The sequence below is a fragment of the Beta vulgaris genome, chromosome 8, assembly GCF_026745355.1.
Source record: "Beta vulgaris subsp. vulgaris cultivar EL10 chromosome 8, EL10.2, whole genome shotgun sequence".
NCBI lineage: Eukaryota > Viridiplantae > Streptophyta > Magnoliopsida > Caryophyllales > Amaranthaceae > Beta > Beta vulgaris.
Genome location: NC_079209.1, coordinates 11,484,058 through 11,506,017, shown reverse-complemented (window position 1 = coordinate 11,506,017; position 21,960 = coordinate 11,484,058). Strand labels below are relative to the sequence as shown.

General features: G+C 36.3%; 2 protein-coding genes across 3 annotated transcripts; both read left to right on the top strand.

Moving 5' to 3' along the window:
- The first annotated feature begins 2,979 nt into the window (after positions 1–2,979).
- LOC104882834 (N6-mAMP deaminase) lies at positions 2,980–7,223 on the top strand. Its single transcript, XM_010667248.4, has 11 exons — positions 2,980–3,289; positions 3,524–3,594; positions 3,675–3,766; positions 4,197–4,256; positions 4,365–4,598; positions 4,778–4,854; positions 4,958–5,027; positions 5,117–5,230; positions 6,098–6,164; positions 6,290–6,394; positions 6,484–7,223. The coding sequence occupies exons 1-11, from the start codon at positions 3,207–3,209 to the stop codon at positions 6,612–6,614; spliced, it is 1,104 nt and encodes a 367-aa protein (XP_010665550.1). The 5' UTR covers positions 2,980–3,206; the 3' UTR covers positions 6,615–7,223.
- A 4,001-nt stretch (positions 7,224–11,224) lies between these two features.
- LOC104882835 (phospholipase A I) lies at positions 11,225–21,450 on the top strand. 2 transcript variants are annotated; one of them, XM_010667250.4, is made up of 18 exons: positions 11,225–12,137; positions 14,034–14,181; positions 14,333–14,411; positions 14,537–14,690; positions 14,873–15,082; positions 15,160–15,405; positions 15,487–15,649; positions 15,726–15,986; positions 16,090–16,211; positions 16,304–16,465; positions 16,626–16,818; positions 16,911–17,047; positions 17,224–17,362; positions 17,536–17,739; positions 17,905–18,376; positions 18,514–18,724; positions 18,803–18,892; positions 20,534–21,450. In XM_010667250.4, the coding sequence occupies exons 1-18, from the start codon at positions 11,628–11,630 to the stop codon at positions 20,981–20,983; spliced, it is 3,951 nt and encodes a 1,316-aa protein (XP_010665552.1). In that variant the 5' UTR covers positions 11,225–11,627; the 3' UTR covers positions 20,984–21,450. The 2 variants fall into 2 exon arrangements, with proteins under 2 accessions (XP_010665552.1, XP_010665553.1); XM_010667251.3 differs by lacking the exon at positions 11,225–12,137 and having other exon boundaries at positions 14,134–14,181; positions 14,527–14,690.
- The last annotated feature ends 510 nt before the right edge of the window (positions 21,451–21,960 follow it).

The following is a 21,960-nucleotide window of genomic DNA, read 5'->3' as shown; positions in this document are numbered from 1 at the left end:
TTTAGCCGAAAAATCTTCATCCAACATCACCTCATCAAACCCTCGCTCCTCTTCCATCTCCTTTCGTTTATGCCCAGTACTAACCCCCCTCTTCACACTTTCCTTTGGCGGAACAGCAGCAACATTTGACCCCTTTGATTGCATCGATCGAGCCAGACGCTTCTTCTTCTTCAGTGAAGCATCAGCCCACCCCACCAGAAAACCACCATTACCCGACGCGTCCCCATCCAGCAGACTCCCCCCAACTTCCTCCTCACACTGCTCAACTAGCCCCACCTTTTCAGTGGGAGTCCCCCTGCCTCCTTCTCCACCGTAACTCCAGCATTCACATCATCCTTACTGAGGTCCAAAGTCTCCACAACCCTCGTCAACACCTCCCCCCTAGTCTCCTTGTCTCCCTAAGCTTCCAGCACCTCCGCCCCCGAATTCTTACACACAAATAGGGTTCTCCTAAGGCCACAGACAGCCTGGACTTCATCCTTGTCCCGTTTTCGCCCTTTGCGTGGCGAAGCTTTTATCCGCAGCCCCCAGCCATACCCTTGCTCACCCTGTTCTTCACTAGCATGACAACAATCCTTTTTGCTATTCCCTAGGCGTCCACAAAGAAAGCAGAAAAAGGACAACAATCCTAGAGCCAACCTAATTATATTATACTACCCATATTAACCCCCCTTCTAAGCCAATCTATTACACAATAAGTTATTGAATAAGTTCCAACCAAATTTAATAAGTTTCAATAAAGCTAAAGAACTTAATAATTAATATATTAGTATGAAATATTTAATCAAAGTACCATTATGGTTATATTTATTTGTGTTAATATTGTACTCTAATATTTTTTATATTAATATTTTTTTTCATTATTTGACGATGATTCGTAAGATATTCTCAAAGGTTCTCTTTTCTATAGAGGGTACCATTATAATAGTAATGATAAGTAAACGGCGCAATAAATAAATCATAAATATTACAACTAATTGACATGCGATAGCCTTTTTTTCATAACTTAACTTGTACACTCACTCTTAAAACCTAATCTCGTTATTGTGATTTATAACTTTTTTAAAAAAACTACTCCCTCCGTCCTAAGATATAGTTCCCATTTTCATTTTGAGTGTTCCAAAATATAGTTCCCGTTTCCATAATTAGTTCCACATTTTTTCGTAATTTGTCTAAAAAAATCGTGTCTCATCATTTATTTGCTTCTTGAATTTTTTTCCTTTGTTTATTCAACCAAAATGTTATAGTTAGTGCTTTTTTCACCAATTATTCTCCATTCTCTCTCCTAAAATCATATTTTCCCATACAATATTTATTTAAATACACAAAATATCTTTACTATCTCTCTTAGATTCTACTTGCATAAATTATCGTGAAAAAAGGGAAATGAGAACTATATTTTGGGACGGAGGGAGTAGTTAGTGACTCTTCCGAAAATTCAATCTGTATAGGTAGCAATTTATGATTACTAGTACCATTATAATTATATTGTTACTAGCAGTAATGCTATTATTATTATTATTATTATTATTATTATTATTATTATTATTATTATTATTATTATTATTATTATACATGTATTATTATTTTATGCAATTAATGTATTAGTAAAATTATTAATAGTTTATAGGTAATAAGTAGTTGTTGGTACGAGCAATGTCCTGAATCATTTATTAAAGTGAATTTGAAATCTTAAATCAAAAACTTGAGAGAATTGGGAAAAAAGAGTTATGGCATTGGATTGTGCTCAGGAAATGATCTTGCAGTTCCTTTTAATTTTTCTACATGGTAAATTATAATATGAACTATTCATCCATATAACCTTGGTTTTAAGATAATACATAATTATATTATAACTTAGAAAAAGAATATGATACAATCTTGTTTTTGAAATTTAGGTTAATATGTAAGAATATATAATCGATGGATGTAACTAAATAGTGTAGTAGTATTAATTACGGAGGTTATAAAAATTTGAAGAACTTTCGTTTTAATATAAGAGTTCTAAGTGTTGTTTTGTTGACATTGTTTACCATAGAAAGTTAGAATTCCTATGAACTGGAACTTTTTGGTTTTGTTTGATTGACAAATTCATGGGAAGTAGAAATTTCAAGAAATTTCCGCTTCCCACAAAATGGAGGAAATTACTTATTTAGGGGGGCCTAGATAAGTGAAAACACACCATATTCGAGTTTGACTTATCTTAACACTAAACACGAGTATAAGAAAATATGTTACAAGCTTATGACATCTTCATAATTAAGATTTTGCTACCTTTTCTTTTTGATTTTCACGAGTACTTTGCACAAATATATTATTAAATTTCAATTAAGTTCCGTAATATATAAGATAATAATATAGCTAAAATATATACTTCGCTTACTCGAAGTCTCGTGCTCATGAAAATTTCCAATTGGGGACAAATATATAGTCCACGAGGACAAGGTGGGTCCGTTGATACTCGTGGGAACTATTATCTAGAGCTCAAAAGTTGACACGATACAACAACACAACACAAACTGAATACGTAAAAAATGGGTTAGTGTCAAGCTTTTTGAACACGTTTCTATAAACAAGTCAATACGTTTTTTTACTAACAAATGGATTGGGTTAGTATTGAGACTTACAACCCGAAACTGACACGACATAACACAATTAACTCAAACATATAGGAAATAGCACCATTTACAAAACATTAATGAATTCTTTGAATGTTTCTAATACACTATAGTAAGTTATCGTCTAAATAAACATATATCGGTAATATTGGACATCAAAAATCAATTTATTATTAATTTTTTTTTAGAAATTTTGAATAAATAAGTTAAATGAGTCGACACAACTAAGTGCTTAATTAAATGAGTAAGGTTAGTATGTAAAGATTTCTACACGATTAATTAAACGGATAGGGGTTAATAGAGTTTTTGACACGATTAGTAAATAGCACAAAGACGAAATAATAGACACGAATACGATACTAGATTACTAGCTATTAGACGTCTTTTCATTTTCTCCAAAGGAGAACAATTTGTTAAAATAGTTTGATTAACCACTGATTCACTGTCCTTTAAAAAAAAAAAAAAAAACCACTGATTCACTCTGCTCCTCTTCGATAAACCAAGTTTCTCTATAGAAGGAATCAATCCAGATTCCAGGTGAAAAAGTGCTGCTTCAAATTCTCCATTGGAGAGGAGAGAGAATTAGAGATGGAAATGGAATGTTGGGTATCCATGCCAAAGGTGGAGCTACATGCCCATCTCAACGGCTCTGTGCGAAATTCAACTTTACTGTAAAATTCTCTTACAACCCTCTTTTCATTTTGCTCTTCTCTAAATACCCTTTTTATCAATTCTTAATCTTTTGCATCATAATCATAATACTCAATTTCAGTTTCCTGCATTTTGCTTCTTCTGGCAGTTTAATTGATTCAATTTAACCAACCCCCTTTTTTTCTTTTACTTAATCAATGATTATATAACCCTTCTAAAAAACATATAAAATCAATGATTATATTAACTTGCAGAGAATTTGCTAAAGAATTGGGTGAAAAGGGCATTATTGTTTTCTCTGATGTTGAACATGTTGTTCTCAAAGGTATGTTATGTACTCTTATAATTTTTAGGATAGTTTTGAGTTGCCAAGAATTTTGGTTTGTAATAATTCTGTTAATGCAGATGACAGATCTTTGACTGAAGTGTTCAAGCTGTTTGATTTGATTCACATTCTTACTACTGATCATGCTACTGTCACCAGAATTACCAAAGAAGTATGATGGAGTTTTCTTTTTGGCTAGTGAAATTATGGAGATTTTAGCTTCCATTTTGTTAAATTAGCTACTCCTATAAACTAATCCTATGTTTTATATTAGGACAAATTAACAAGAATAATTCCAAGCTCGTCTGAGCTTCCGAAAATAGTTTCAACTTTGAATAATTTCAAAACAATCCTTATAATTTTTCTCAATGTTTGCCTTTGTTAAAGTTGAACTTGAATGTGAACTCCAAGATAAGCTGATAAGATGATTGGAACCATACGATATTCAATTTTCAGTTGCGAGGGACCATTTGGGAAGGAAAATATTGAAACATGGGATTTTTATAGAATTTTGTAGAGCTGGAATCGTTGTAGGAAGTTTGCAAAAGCTTAAAATTGTTGAGTTGTGTAGCTCTCCTTAATACTATGTATTTGTTTAATAGGTTGTTGAAGACTTTGCTGCTGAGAATGTTGTCTATTTGGAATTACGAACTACCCCCAAGGTGCTAAACCCAAGTGTTGGCTATAATTAAAACTTGTCCATTATGAAGATTATTGCTCATTTAAACTAAGGTGGAAGTAATTGGTGTACGTTTTCTTTGGGAACGTAGAGGAACGATTCTAGAGGAATGACCAAACGCTCTTACTTGGAAGCCGTGGTTGAGGGTTTAAGAAGAGTTGATGCCGTTGACATAGATTTTGCTTCAACTGGAGTTGTCTTGGAGAACAAGAAAAAGTCATGTTATATGAATAATGAGTGTGATGGCATTTCTAGGAAGAAGATATATGTTAGACTTCTCCTCAGCATTGATCGACGTGAGACACTTGAAGCTGCAATGGAAACTGTATGTATCTTGCTTTTTCATGAGGTTTAGCTCTAATTTTTTGGTGGTTGAGTGAGCAAAATAAAAGGAGAAGTCCGTAAGCTTATCTAACATAGAATTTTTTTTTCATACACTAATCATTTTCGTCCATTGCCTTCATATTACTCTGGAAGGTGACAATGCAAAAAAAATGATTACAGGTTAAGTTGGCATTGGAAATGAAAGATGTCGGAGTGGTTGGTATTGATCTATCTGGGAATCCAAGAGTGGGAGAATGGTATATGCCAAGAGTTTTTTTTTTTCCATTTAGCTATTCATTCAATGTGCTTCATCCTGTCTGAAGATGTTATGCATGTGGGTATGTTTGGTTTTGATTTTAGGACAACATTTTTGCCAGCTTTGAAATTTGCCAGAGAACAAGGCCTTCATGTTACACTGCACTGTGGAGAGGTATATGCTGGTATTTAGCCATTTGCCCTTGTTTTGTAATCAGTTGAAATTCTTCTGATTATCATGTCTGTAAACTTAGTGCTGTCTAGGTCCCTAATCAGGAGGAAATACATAGAATGCTGGATTTTCTTCCGGAGAGGATCGGCCATGCCTGTTGCTTGGAAGAGGATGCATGGAGAAAATTAGAGATGTCAAAGATCCCGGTTTGTGCCATTACTTGATATTTCCTATTATTACTTCTGTCACAAATTCACAATTCTTTGATACGTTGCTCAAAGTCCCTGTTGTTATATAAACTATGTGAAACCAAGCTGCAAATCCATGCCACCAACTAGTGATGATGCTATTCAGCTCCCGAGTCCTGAAACCTCCAACATACCTGTGAGGTGAGAGGTTCAAGTGCCATGTACTCGCTTTTCATGGTCAGAGGAGTTATTTGTGGTGTGGACCTCTGTGCTTGGTTATCCCATTTCCATCCCTAGACATTGACTCTTGCTAAAATAATTTCAATGCTCAGTTTCCTCCCCCCCCCCCCCCCCCCCGTTCTCGCTAAGTGAACTCTCATCATACTACTGCAATTTTCGCTTGCTTATTATTAGATAAAGAGTGAGGCTAAGTGGCTAACATGTTAGCCATGTAGGTCTCTCTTCAGCCTCCATCACAATCTTTGCTTAATGATTTTAATTTATGTCAAACTATAGCAATATGTTTATTGTTAGGGGATTCAGATTAATTCAGTAAATAAACTTTGGCTTTGCTCTTTTTTTTTTTTTTTTTTATGGCTTATCAACAGTGGCGGATCTAGAAATTATATGCAATGGGGTCACTAATCATAAGTACCCGAAATAAGCACCCGAACCAGTGTTGAGTGTGGTCTCTTCTGCTACTAATTAACACTTTTATCTAAATTTATGCACTAAAAATTAGGTTTTTTCTCATATTGTTTTGCCTCAAGTGGGGTCAAGTAACCCCACTTCTATCAACATGCATCCGCCGCTGCTTATCAATGTTTACTGTTGTTTAAGGCGGTTATTCCCATTCATGATCTTGAATCATTCTTATCTTTGCAGGTTGAGATATGTTTGACATCAAACATCAGAACTAATACAATTTCCTCCATCGATGTTCATCATTTTGGTGTGGCTCCTTTCTAGCTGTATATTTAATTATAAATGTCAAAAGTTAGTCTACAGTTTCAGTAAGCATAAGCTCTTAAAAAGATATGTGCAATCTATCCTCTGATAAATTTGTTTATCTGTCAGCTGATTTATACAATAAGAAGCATCCGCTTGTTCTATGTACTGATGATTCTGGGGTGTTCTCTACCAGTTTATCTAAAGAATACGCCATTGCTGCTGCTGCATTTGGTACACGTCCTCTCTAAGCTCGTACACTTCCATTTAAATACCTGCTTGTTGCTGCTTGTTTATATTATCTCTTTTCTTTTGTGAAAAAGGTATTGGGAAGAAGGATTTGTTCCAACTAGCAAGGAACGCAGTTGAACTTTCATTTGCCGGGGAAAAAGTTGTGAGAGAATTGAAAGAGCTATTTGATTTGGTTGGAAAGAGCTTAGCTTACAGTGATTGATAACATGAAGCAGTCATTTTTAGGCTAGATATGGTATTATGATTTACTGGTAATCTGGTATCGTCAAACTCATGTGCTAGCTTTGCTCTCAATGCCGAAACATAAACACCCACATTTTATCAAACCCTTATTTGATCATCAAATTCTGTTAAGAAAAGAACAAATAATCAACATACATATTTATGTGGTTCACCAACAATGACTAATCTATGGGCAAAGAGAGAAATTAGATCTTATTAGGTTTGGACTCTCGATGCGCGAGACTACATATTTCTGAATAGGGAGCCGATATAGGCCGGAAGGGAGTGTTGTGTTGTTTGAAGCACCATACTCAATGTATCTCAAGAGAAGGGATAGATAAAGAGGGTGGTTAAATCTTTCTTCCTCACTTCCTTAGAGCCAACTACCAAAAATATGTATACAATAATACTTGTCTTTTCATGTACTTGTAGAATATTCTACTAAACCGCAATTTAGGTAATTTGGTTCTTGATAATGGTGGTGGTGTGGATTGACCTTGCATACTTTTGAACTTTTGATTAGTAGGTATAATGGCCTAATGGGTTAGGTCAATGGTTCAATACCTCAATACAAAATGCCATTCCAACTTCCAGGTCCCTTCGACATTTTTAAAGTGCTTTTTTGTTGTTGAACGGAGACATTTTAAAGTGTATTAGTAAGTGGACTTTGCTACAAAAATGGCAAGTTGGTAAGTATTTTATGTTTTTTTTTTTGACGGGAAATTAGTAGCTATTATTCATTCAATAACTCCATATATGAGATTACTAAGTTGTTTGCCTCTATGGGCACTTCTTCCATCCAAATTTTTAATTCTCCAAAACTACAACTAAGGTGGGCAAGGTTATGAGCAATCTTATTCCCATCTTGTAGCTCAGGAGTTAACATCCTTGATGAGCTGGCGTTTTCTGTTAGAGTTTGTTAGAAAGTTAGTTTTGATTAGTTTCTTAGTTTCTTGAATACTCTTTGTATAAATAGTGTTTAGGATGTAAATTTCATTTGAGATTTTGATGAAAATAAAAGATTAAGAGTTTCTCTCTCTAATCACATTGAGATAACATCTGTTATCTCTTCACATCTCTACCTACATGCTTACAAGAAATTCTACCACACGACTTACCAAGCTCAAGTATATCATTCACAATGTTCCCAAAGCTTGTTTGATCACTGCTGCCCTTTTTCAAATGAGAAACTAATTTTAAGCAATCACTTTCAAGCACAACATCTCAAAGGCCCACGACGATGGCAATAGAAAGAGCAAGGGCGAGCTGCCATTGCCTTCGCTTTGCTCACATCCACACATGAGTCATCACGAGTCCACATCTCTTCAAAGCGAAAAAGTCTTCTTCTTTTTTTTCTTTCGGACTGTGCATCTGCATTTTTTCTTATATTAACAAGCAACGGTAAATGATTCGATCTCCTTTTCTCCAAATGCGTCACAAACGAGGCTCCAAACAAATTTTTCCACACTGAATTTGCAAATCACCTGTCAAGTCTTTCTTGTATATCCCCCCTTGGTTGTTAGTCCAAGTGAAAGGATGACCTATGAAAGAAAGGTCCTCTAGGTGGCACTAATCCACTACCATTTGAAGAATTGTCGCCTCCATATGTTCAAAAACCACACCTCCTTGCTTCTCCCTTGACCACAACATATGGTTGAAATCTCCTCCTCATAACCATGGAGTGTGTGGATCAGAGTGAAGGCCTTGCATCAATAACCCCGTTTTCCCTTGTTCTCTTCCTTGGGCCATCCATAAACCCCCGTAAAAAATGCCAACTCACTCCATTATCATCTTCTATCATAACATCGATATGATTTACAGAGAAAGACATAATGCTTACATCCCACCCTTCTTCCTTCCATAACAAAGCTAAATCACCCCTTCTTGTTCTCATATTCCCCAAACAATCAACTGCCAACATTCCTTTCATCTTAATTCAATCTAACTTTTTCCATCTCCACTTTGTTTAATTTTGTTTCTTGAAAAAAGACCAAAAAAGGATGCTCATTGATCACAATGCATCTCAACACATTGACCAACGAGATGCTTTCCAAACCCCGACAGTTTCATAATAAGACATTATTCATTGGCCACCGAGAGCTCATTGTGTGGGGCTCGCCACGTTCACAGGAATATCATGTTCAATCATATGCTCTGCCTCATTGTGATCCACATCCACTTTTTCACTCTCCCTTGTCTTCCTTCTGATACCTATCAAAGCAACTTCATTCTTTGTTTTACTTCTTGTGTCTCTTTGTACCCTATTCTACCTTTTTTCATTTTGTCTTCACAATCTATTCTCTCATTTAGATTTTTTCCACTCTCCACCCTCAAGCTAATGCTCTTAATTTCATGTTTTTTACCTCCTACTTCACCACTCTCCATACTCCTTTCCTCGGACCCACCTTCTGCACTTCCACTCTTTTGTTCTCCCTTCTTCTCCACGTGTAATATTTGTTCTATACTCTCCATGATTTAATTTATTAAGGATAACACTCACTTGCTCCTTCATCTCACTCGCCTGGATTGATTTCGGCTTTGTGATGAAAAATGTTTTAGCACATGAAGATCTTCTAGCATCGCCACTCCATTCATCCACATTACTCCTTTTCCATGGTGATACTTTGATCCATCCACGATAAGGCATATGGACCTCCTCTTCGTCTCGGCTCATCTCACAATCTTTGACTCCATGCCCAACTTTCCCACACCAAAAGCAGAATAATGGGGGCTTCTCATACTTAACATCAAAAAATTCTCAATACCTCCTTTCATCTTCACCTTTATTTTCCACAAAAGAGCTTTCCTCACATCAATGTTGACTCTTAATTCAGATTGATTTATCAATCCCCATTGATCCTGAACTGTCCATCTTGATGAAGGTTCCGATTTTGTTCCCAATTGCTTCCACCTTTGCAGTACTGAGTCTACCTTTAAAGGTTAAATTGTAAACCCTAACCCACATAGGGCGTTCATATAAATTCATGTCCGAGGGTTTTATGTCTCCTACAATGTCTTCGAAAATTATAGCATGCTTGTTAAAGTGCCATGGTTGATATTACACAACACGTTGTTTGTCCTTCCAATATCGTCTATATAGCTGATATCCAGTCCATGTCTCAGTTGTCATACGTTCTTTATTGTCTCCATAAAAGCATTAGCATTAATTCTTCTCTTCGTCCATATCTTACCCACCAGTCCCAGTTCTAATCTCGTCTCCTCATCCTCCTCTCCCTCCTCCTGCCATTCAATCACCCCTTCGCTTTTCTCCTCTTTTTCGTCGTTTATGATACCACTGCTAGCCTCTTTATTGTTATTATTTTCTACTATCGACAATTGTTTTTGCGTGATTTCTCCTTCCCTTAGCGTGAGTGTTGAAGAAGCCATGATTTTCTGGAAAGAGTTTCGAGAAAAGCTCGAAAATCAACCATCAAAAGGGAAACCCTAGTATCGCCTAGAACAACCCTCCCAAGAAAGGCCTAGAGGGAACTTAGAAAAATATGTTGCAATTGTTCTTTTCGACTTATTTCACAGGTGTTTGGTAAGTATTTTATGTTACAACTTGCATACATAAACTTTTCATGTCATGTTTTTTTTCCTTCAATTTTTGTACTTTGCAATTAGCATATTACCTTTTTTGCTTGTAGGCATTTGATTTTCTCATATTACGGAGACGTATCGCTAATTAAGAGCAAACATAAATGAAATTCATATGATTGCTTCCTTTTCTTTGGTGGAAGATAAGGAAGGAAATAGTTTCTCATAATTGAGATGAACGTTGCTTGTTCACATTTTTTTTGCGAGTGTATATTCAACAATAATATATATAGTTTACCAAATTATAGATGATGTATATGCAATTATTTGTATCATGTATGAAACTCAAAGTATTATCATAACTGCAAGATTTGTAAATGAATGTACAATAAACAAAATTGTGATAAACAAAATCTTCATAATTGATATAAACTAGGTAGCCCTACGAGGCTTAAAGATAACCATAAACTTGAATTGCCGTTAGGATTGCAGAAATCGAATATGTTTATAAGATTGTTAATTTAGGTGTTTGGCATGTCTCACTTGTGACATTTAGTTGGTTTACTTTGATATTTTAGTCTTCGCTATGTATATTGGATATTTGACTGTTTATAAATATGTTTAGAGAAAACCAACTTTCGATGTATGTTTAATGCAAGTACCAAAAGCCAACATGAAAAGCTACTACGACCAACTTTATAACTACCCAAAAATCGGTTTACTTATCCTTTTGCTGCTTGATCAAATAACGTAATGAAAAAACAAATCAAAAATCATTCACCAACTCCCTCAATATATTAATTATGAAAGATAGAAGCATTTAATCAGAGGATCGTGTAATAAATTGGAAAAAAAGAAATTTCTAAGTTCAAGATATTTTTTACTAATTGGAATCAAAGAACCTAATAAATCTGTTTCGTCCAAAATGAGAATAAGCTAGGATTATGAACTTATAATCTAGAATATGATGATCGAGTCGATCCATGATTATAAATTCATTCCATAAGGGACCAAGTACATTATTTAGAACAAGCTACTTCTAGAGAGGGGAAGGAAGCTTTAGGAATATACTTGACTTACAACGCCGTCGTTTAAGCAGGAGAAAAGTAAACAAAGAAAAGTAAGCATCATCAAAATTCATCATCAAGATTAATAAAGAAGACGCGAAAAAGGGTAATGTTGAAAGCTTCAAATATTCGAAAAGATCACATAAAGTTGTAAACTACACTCCTTTGATTTTGACAATTCAGATATGATCCACTCTCTCTAATTTAATTCATTCAACTTCATTGCTAATTGATTTATTTCATTCATTCGTTAATTTTTCAATCAATTCAATTTGAGATTTCTCCCACAATCGATCGATTGATTTTCATCTCCCAATTTTCGCATTACCTTAAACCCTAAGTTATCGATTAATTCTCTAAAATTATCCGAAATTCAATAAAAAATCGAAATGTCATGGGGATTAGGGTGGAAAAGAGCGTCGGAAGTATTCCATTTAGCGCTGCATTTCGGCGAAGAAGCAGAAGATGAAGAAGAGGAGAGAGAATCGATGATCGTGGTCAACAATGGCGGAGATTCGGCGAAGAAAGTAGTGAAGATGGAGTGGACAGCGGGAGACGACGAAGATCAGGTGGCGTTGAGGTTACAGTCGAAGTTAATGGTGGAGATGCCGCCACCTCAGGACACGGTGGTGGTAGAATTGGAGGAGAGAGAAAATGGAGGTGGAGTTGCGGTGGACATGAAGGTTGTTAGGAGGAGAGATCCATTGAGAGGGATAACCATGGTTAAAGCCGCCGGTTCGGGCCAGCAGAGTGATGGCATTGGAGTTCTCACGAGGTTGCTGAGGTCTAAGGTTGCTGCCACTGCGGTGGCCACTGATGTAGTAGGAGATGGAGGGATCACTTTTTCGGAGCATTGGAATGGTGTCACTTCTTTAAGCCTTTGTGGTTGTGGTATCTCTGTAAGTACACCCTCTATTATCACTCTTTTTAATAATTTCTCCAATGCACGTTTTGTATAGTTGATATCATTGATTACTTATTAGTAAAAATTATTAAAGTTTGATTTTCCTAATATACGAATCAAACGACACCTCACATGGCTATGTTTTTTTTGTATATAGAGTTTTTTTTTTAGGATTTTCTTTACCTAGTGTCCGAATTAGAAATGGGAAATCTAGTAAGGGGGGACAGAGGGAGTATGTGACTAAAATTTATTAATGCAATGTATTTGTTTGTTTATTATTATAATGCATCATTGCATGTTTAAACTTTTATCAATTGTTTATGGAAGGAACGGAGAATTGGTGTTTAACTTCTTACTTGTAATCTTAGATTATAATCTTGTAATTTTGTTCTGCTGGGTTTTTTAGCTAGTAAGTTGTTAGCATTGAATCTTTGTAACTGTTCAATGTTTTGATTAAGAATTATTGGTGGAGTTTGATTGGGGATGTTTTCCTTGAATTCTTTTAGAATATGATGCTCTGACCCTCCTTGAACGCAAGATTATCGTGATTATATCTTGACTGCCCTGGAGTTCAATTTTTATGTCAGCAAGTGGTGGTGGTGGTGGGGGGGGGGGATGATAATGAACTTAAGAACATTCACTTGTTGATTGATGATGAGGTTCAAATCCCTTTGAGGTGAACTGCTTGATGTTTGGGTCATCTATGTGAAACATGATATCGGAGAATATAATGAACTTAACAATGCTGATATGTTGTTAGTTTGTGCAAACTGATACATGTTATGCATGTAGTGGTAAGGGGACTGAGGGAAGATGGTACCTGGTGTATACTTCGTAAAGTTGAATTTATGAATTTCACTTGATAATGGCATAATGAGGGTCACACATGTAGGATGTTCTCAAAGATTTTGCAATGGTTCATATATAAATTCTTTCATCTCATGCTATAATGGTGTAGTCTTTGAAGCATTGCAGTCTGCAGTGTTCTCTGAACCCTTAATTGGTAGGATATTTGTACTGTCACATGTTTCATGTGGTAGCAAAGGTGTAATCAGTTACGTGTTGTAACTTGAAAACTCATCCTGAATTTAATGCCAAAGATATTTATGGAATGCAAATTGAAGATATGAAATTTTTAGTGTTCAATACAGTCAAATTAAGCCTCTATTCACTATGTGCCGTTCACTTGTGATCTGTGCCTAGTAGCTATCGTCTTGCAATCTTTGCTAGCAAATTCTCTAATTAATCAGCTATGCAACGCACCCCACCATTAATCTCGTCAAGCGGTACAGATAGATGAGTAATTGAAAGTGTAAAAATTGCTATATAGAACTTGTAAGCATATTAAACAGTGGTGCAAGAACGAGGATTACTATAGGCAGCATTCAATCAATAATGAGATAGATGAATAAATGTTGTAACACGTACAAAACTAATCCAATATGGATACCGCTGATGGCTAGTTCTACAGAGGCGAAGAAAAATGTCCCTCCTCTTCCATTTTGACTGTCCTAATGACACAATTCAGTGCTAACAACGGTGACCAGTAATAATTCTTGATAGTTGAACTATGCACTACATGTCTAGTGTTAGTGAAAAATTTGGGTAGTCGATCGAAACATCTTTAAAAAAATATAGGACAGCCAATTTAGAAAAGGAGCGAGTAATTGTATAAGCAATATCGTGGTTAAAGCATGGTCTCACCTAGCAATATTCTGATTGCTTTCTCAATTTCACTTGTTTGCATGAAGTCTGGAACTTGTATTTATTTATTTTGTAAATATGATAGTATTCAAGTGTCAGACTTTATAAATTTATTTAGATTCTCTATTATGCTGGCATGGCCAAGTTTTAGCTGCTCTTTGATGTATTTTTTTTGTGCAACCAACAGGTATTGCCTGTGGAAGTGACAAAACTTCCATTACTTGAGAAGCTTTACCTTAATAACAACAAGCTGTCAGTTTTGCCTCCTGAAGTTGGTCTACTCAAAAACCTGAAAGTTCTTAGAGTTGATGATAACACATTAGTTTCTGTTCCAGGCAAGACTTATGTAGTTATATCTGTTCTCTAAAATAAATTTCATTAAGTGGAACGATCTTGCCTAACAGCTGAAGAGTGCAAGAGCTGTTAGATAGTTTGGTTTTATCTATTGTTTACTCATTATCCTAATTTTTTGGACTTCGGAAGCAGTGGAACTGAGGCAGTGTGTTGGACTTGTGGAGCTTTCACTGGAACACAACAAGCTGATACGCCCGCTACTAGATTTCAGGTTGTTTCTCTTCTGATCAGTATCTGTTACCTGTCAGACATTCAAACCCTTTAATTCTTGCTAGAAGATCACAAAATTATAAAATATTGCAAGAGAGACCTAATCTTGTTTCCAGTTCATGGCAGGGCGATGGCTGAAATACGTGTTTTAAGGCTGTTTGGAAATCCATTGGAGTTCCTTCCTGAAATTCTGCCATTACAAAAGCTGCGGCATTTGTCTCTTGCAAACATCAGAATTGTCGCTGATGAACATTTGAAATCAGTGCATGTGCAGATAGAGGTACTAGAGATTCATGTTTGGAATTTTAATTTTAATTTCATTTCACGCTGTTGGTCAATTTAAAATCAGTGCATGTGCCGATAGGTACTAGAGATTCATGTTTGGAATTTTCATTTTAATTTCATTTCACGCTGCTGGTAAAATATAAGTTTTTCCACTAATTGGGAAATCGACAATGACAGACAGAGGCGACATCCTATTTTGGTGCATCTAGGCACAAGCTCAGTGCCTTTTTCTCCCTTATATTTCGCTTTTCTTCTTGTCGACATCCCCTGCTGGCATCTGCACTGGCAAAAATTATGCAAGATCAGGATAACCGTGTGGTTGTTGGTAAAGATGAAAATGCAGTTCGGCAGCTCGTTAGTATGGTTAGCACTGACAACCATCACGTGGTATGTCAAGCTGTTGTGATATTTTTCCTTGTCCTATCTTTCTCAGATAGTAGCTAAATCTTCTTTCATTGTGGTAGGTAGAACAAGCATGCTTTGCTCTTTCCTCCCTTGCTGCAGATGTGTCTGTTGCAATGCTTTTAATGAAATGCGACATCATGAAACCCATTGAAGCTGTTCTGAAATCAGCTGTTGAGAAGGAACTAATTTCTGTGTTACAAGTCGTGGAAAACCTTGCTTTTGCATCTGATGCTGTAGCTCAGAAGATATTCTCCAAGGATGTACTGAAATCTTTGAAATTATTATGTGCCCATAAGAATCCAGAGGTAATCTCAAAAGAAGCATATTAGTTAAGTTGTACAATCCTGAAGTTCTTTGTAAGGAAAATTGATAATTGCTCGTCTTAGGTCCAAAGATTAGCTCTGTTGGTGGTTGGAAATTTGGCTTTCTGTTTAGAGAACCGGCAAAAGATGGTTACTTCGGAAAGTCTGCGGGAACTTCTTATCCGCTTGACATCCACTGCTGAGCCACGGGTCAATAAAGCTGCGGCTCGGGTCTTGGCAATTCTTGGTTTGTTCTAAGACCTGATATTCTTGTTTTGCTTTTGAGGCTCAGCATAGTGATTTCTTCATCATATTTGATTTAGGAGAGAATGAGATTCTACGGCGTGCAATCCGGGGGAGACCAGTAGCGAGACAAGGGCTCCGGATATTAACGATGGATGGGGGTGGGATGAAGGGTCTTGCAACTGTGAAAATCCTGAGAGAACTGGAAAAAGGGACAGGGAAACAAATTCATGAAATGTTTGACATCATATGTGGTACATCAACAGGTGGTATGCTAGCCGTAGCTCTTGGGATCAAGTCAATGACGTTAGAGAAGTGTGAGGAAGTATACAAAAAACTTGGTGAGTGCATGCTCTGATTGTTGATGCTATATTGCTCCATCTTTAAGATGTTTTGCCTTTAGTATTTGTTTGAAACCTGTTTTTGTCTCACATGCTTGATCAGGCAAACTCGTCTTTGCTGAACCTGTCTCAAAAGACAATGAGGCAGCCACTTGGAGGGAGAAGCTGGACCAATTGTACAAAAGTTCATCTCAGAGCTTCAGAGTTGCTGTACATGGGGCAAAAGTATGGGTTTACTTCTCTTCCCACTATTGGTCTTCTGCGTTTGAATTTTCATCCATTGTTGGTAATAAGATGTTATCACTTGTTTCTTGCAGCATAGTGCAGAACACTTTGAGAGATTGCTGAAAGAGATGTGTGCTGACGACGATGGAGATCTTTTAATCGATTCTGCTGTGAAAAGAGTACCTAAAGTTTTTGTAGTATCAACCCTGGTCAGCGTTGTTCCTGCGCTACCTTTTGTATTTCGAAATTACCAGGTTTCACTCATTTATCCTTCAATTTCGTTGTATAATCATTTCATGACATTGTTACTGGAACTTCTACATAAGTTTATTTGACACTAAGAAATCTAATATTGCTTGTGTGGTATATGTTTCAAAGTTTTAGTATTTCAATCTTTTCTCAACTATGTTTCAGTATCCAGCTGGAACTCCAGAGATGTACCTGTCACCTTCGGAAAGTTCAGCAATCAGCCTGTCAGGTGAAGACAACACAAGTGCACAAGTTGGGTACAAACATAGTGCTTTTATTGGGAGTTGTAAACACATGGTCTGGCAAGCTATAAGAGCTTCCTCTGCAGCACCATATTATTTAGATGATTTTTCAGATGGTAAATTAGTATGCTGTTGATTTCCTTTCCCCATATGCTGGTTATTTTTTTCTTCAATTCTCTTGATTTCAGTCTTCCTTGTCTTCAAGCAGATATCAATCGCTGGCAAGATGGCGCAATAGTGGCGAATAACCCTACCATATTTGCAATACGGGAAGCTCAACTATTGTGGCCTGACACTAAAATTGATTGTTTGGTTTCTGTTGGATGTGGTTCTGTTACAACAAAGGTTATAATTATTGCATGCTATTTTTTTGAAGGATTATAATAATATTTAAGTGCTAAGATGTCAGTATCATTGTCATGCTGTTGTGATAGTCTTACTCTTAATCTCATTAAATATAAGAGTAAAGCAATTAAAGGAAGTTAAGGAGGAGATTCGTATTAAGTATTTAATTGTTACAGGCACGGAAAGCTGGATGGTTAATTTGGGACACAGTGCCAGTGTTAATTGAGAGTGCATGTTCAGTGGAACGAGTTGAAGAAGCTTTAAGTACACTGTTACCAATGCTTCCTGATATACACTACTTCCGGTTTAATCCTGGTAAGATACTTGAATGACTTGATTTTCCCAAACATCATTTTATGTATGCTGTTTAGGGTTCATTGCTTTTTCGAACCTTTTGTATTGTGATTATGCTTCCTTTTCCTGTCTTTACAGAAGTATGAGAAATCGATCTCATTGGAAAGTTGCTTTTGTGTTCTTTGTTTTTGCAGTTGATGACCGATGTGACATGGACCTTGATGAAACTGATCCTGCGGGTTGGTTGAGATTGGAAACTGCCACAGAGGAGTACATCAAAAATAACTCTGAGGTATTCACAAGTGTTTGTCAGAGGCTTACATTGCCATACCAACAGGATGAAAGATGGCCTGAAGGGGTAAAACCTCAAAATCCATCTAAACCAAAGTCAGCAAATGGTATTAGACCTGAACTTTTATGCTAGTTGCTTTAGCGTGTTGTGTCAAATTTTTTCTGGATTTTCTTCGTTTGACTTCCCTGTTCTACATAGAGAAATTATTTTTGAGGTCTAATGCCTCTATGAAGGCCGTATTGAACCCTCTTTTCTTGTTTTGCATTGCTAGATGATAATGGACCTTCCTTGGGATGGAGGCGTAATGTACTTCTTGTGGAAGCTTCTAATAGTCCAGATTCTGGAAGAGTCACACATCATACAAGGTCACTTGAAACATTCTGTTCCCATAGCGGAGTAAGATTGTCTACTGTAACAGGAATTTCAAATTCTTCTAAGCCGGTGACTGGTACCTCAATTAATTCACCATTTGTTTCACCTATGTTTACTGGAAGCTTTCCATCAAGCCCGTTACTGTACAGTCCAGATGTTAATCAGAGGATTGGCAGGATTGACTTAGTTCCTCCTTTGAGCTTGGATGGCCATCAGCCTTCAAGATCAACTTCTTCACCTCCAAAGTCTCCTTCAGGACCCAGACAGCTCTCATTGCCTGTGCAATCATTGTTAAATAAGCTGAAGAATTCACCACAAGTTGGCATTGTTCATTTAGCACTGCAAAGTGACACAACAGGGGCTATATTAAGGTCAATATCTTTGTCCTACTTATTTTAGTATCTATCCTGTCAATGAGCTTTTATCTGTTTAAGCTTGCATAGATGGGTATCACATTTAAAGATACTGCTGTTGACTAGAGCTTGATGCTGGTAAAAACTTTTTGTAGTTGGCAGAATGATGTATTTGTGGTTGCTGAACCTGGGGAGCTTGCAGACAAGTTTCTACAGAGTGTTCGTTTTAGCTTACTGTCAACTGTTCGGGGTAGAAAGGAGATGTCAAAACTTAACACCATCTCAACCATTTCCGAACTGGTGGCATATAGGCCTTATTTCCAAATCGGTTGTGTAGTCCATCGGTACATTGGGCGACAAACACAGGTATGCTTTGGCTTTTTCTCTGCTGCTAACCCATGCCTACCTAAATTGCAGACTCATCAAGTTTTTGTTATTATGAAGGTTATGGAAGATGATCGTGAAATTGGGGCCTACATGTTTAGGAGAACTGTCCCATCCATGCATCTGTTGGCTGATGATGTTCGCTGGATGGTATGTATACACATCTTATTGAGAAATTTAAACTTGTAGTCTATAAAATAACCCTTAGTTCTCACAGCGTTACAAAGAAGTGCTTGTTGATAAAGCCATATTGCTGGATTATTTTTCTTTGTGCGCACATGTGCATTTGTCTGAAACTATTATAGTGCCATCGATGCTGTAGAAACACAATAATACTGAATTATAAAGGGGATACCTAATTTTAAGCTATCAAGCTTCTTAACCTGAATTGTCTATCCCTCATTCTTAGGTGCTTTTCGAATTTCATGATTTTATATCAAACTCGAAGTTCTCCTATAGAAGATAAAACCATCTATTTCCTATAGCTTTGCACCTTAACTAGGATTTCCAAGGTCTCAACTGCTTTCTGAATTCTATGTTAAACATCGGAGTAGATGACAAGATTCACAACATCTATAGTTGGCTTTGCTTAGGGGTTTAAATATAGATTGCAATCAGTCGCACCATGTGCTGAAGATAAACGTTATATGCTATGTTGCATGTGTTTTCCCTTGTACAAGTTATGATAACTTAGGTGTTGAGCAAAATGGGCGATAGTGATGAAGCAATTGCATGGTACAGTATCAAACATATTGTTAGGGCTAGGGGTTCTCCATTGGAATTAAGATATCGTATGTAGAGTAGAAAAGTTATGGCTCACAAAAGGTTGTTTGGAGGATAGGATGACATTTTTCATGGTAGCAATCAAGGTGGACCCAGGACTTAAATATGATGAAGTAGTGTTTGTTGAACCCGCTTACCTATTCTTGTTTTTTGGAAAATGCTAGATTTTTGTTACTTGTGCGCTTATTCTATGAAGATATAAACATGAAACTACACATGAGTCTGTAGGCTGTAGGTTGCAGGAATGAGGTGTTCATGGTCATTGGTCATGTGTAGCCTACTAGCCTTGTAGGTTTGATTCATTCAACATGTCTGATACTTGTTTTACGTACCTCCTCCCCCCTTCCTACTTTGCTCTACAAATGAATTATAATGCCTCCTGACGGACTTTTTGGGTTACAACAACGTTGCTTTAATGAAAGAAAAACATAAACCTCTAAAATTTGAAGATAGAAACTTTTTAAGATCTTTCATTAGTTTATATATATATATATATACATATATATATATATATATATATATATATATATATATATATATATATATATATATATATATATATATATATATATATATATATATATATATATATATATATAGAAAAAATTAGATTAGGAGACACTCTTCACGAGGCGAACACCTGAAGTATTTCATTAGTTTATATATGAGAAAGATATTGTTCCCTTCTAGTTATTTTTAGGGCTTGTGTTTTCTTGCCCTACAAATATCAGATATGTTGTGGTACTACAAAAAAGCCCCACATAAGAGTGTTTTCTTGCAAACTTTCATTTAAAGTACGACTCTAAAGAAATTAGAGGAGGGTTGCTATTCATATTTCAGTGAACATCTACTGCTAACTATTTCAAGTTAATTAACAAAAACTTCTTATTAACTTTCTTTTGTAAAAAATTGCTAATGGATGCTACTGAGATCTTGCATGGTTTGGGCCCTTATTTTCAAAATGTAATGCATTCTGTACTAATGTCTTGTACGTTTGTCATCTCACAGGTTGGAGCGTGGAGGGATAGAATCGTAATCTGCACAGGAAGATACGGGCTGGTAAAGCCCTTAATTAAGGCCTTTTTAGACTCTGGTGCTAAAGCTGTTATATGTCCTTCTGGTGAACCTCCTCAAATGCAATCAGCAACATTTCACGGATCAGGGGATTTTGATGTTTTAGAGAGCGGCAAGTTTGAGCTTGGAGAGGATGAAGCAGAAAATGAAGAACCAACAGAACCAGTGAGTCCTATCAGTGACTGGGAAGATAGTGACTTTGAGAAAAGCACAGAAACATCCAAGGGTTTCTGGGACCATGAAGAGGAAGAACTGTCTCACTTTGTATGTCATCTATATGAATCCTTGTTTCGCGAAGGAGGAACAGTGCATACTGCGTTGCAAAGTGCGCTTGGCTCGTATCGGAAGTTGAGGTATTCATGTCATCTTCCAAGTATGCCCTAAGTTATGTGACCTTTGGTACACGTTGACTTGGACTCTTTATTTTACCTCAACTATCCATGTTGGATTTTATGCACTGTGACATGAGTATGACTTCGACACTTCATTTGCAGCCAAATCATGGAAAGATTTCTTAAGACTGCCCAAGTTGGGCACTTGGACAAGTATATGTATCAGACACGAGTAGCCCATCCCAAGTAACATAGATACAAAAGTGTATGTTAATAGTCAGACAGGATCGTAATGAATCTCATTATTCATAAGACTCTAGGGTGATTAGAGAAAGCAATAAGTCATACAAATATGTGAGAGATTAGAAATAAGTGATTAGGCTTAGTCTGAACACCCATTTTTGGAGTCGTACAAATTTGTATTTTTTCCCTCACATCAGAATTATACTGCGGAAAAATGTTGATGAGTGTAAATTTTGAAATCATAGAGGAAATACATATTCGAACTTTTACATAGTATTTGTTCTGCTCAACTGTTCTTATTTTCTGATGTCCTCTATGGAGTGAGGGCACTTATTACTGCACCTGTTGTCACCCCTTTACTTCAGTTAAAGGGGAACATTTAACTTTCTTAATTCTCATGTGCTTTCAAATTTAGGTGTAGCTTCTTTTTTTTTTTTGTGGTGAATGGTTTTTATCATTTTATTTGAGGATATCATATAGTTTATGTTATCATAGATCGCAAAGTCTCAGAGATGAGTATCATAAACGGGATACTTTAGAATGTAAAAGCATGGTCATTAATTTAGTTCCAAATGAAATTATGTAGAAAAGTAGACATAATGATGGGAGCAAGCATTATCTTTTAACAGTATATTAGAATGAATTTTTTCCCAATTTGCATGTATAGGAGACACGAGGGTAACTAATACACTAATAACTCGTGAGTGTCTCGGGCGATGCTCCGGATTGTTTCTTTTCGTAAATTTTTGTCTTGTGAAGAAAAAATTGATGTTATAATTTGAAGAA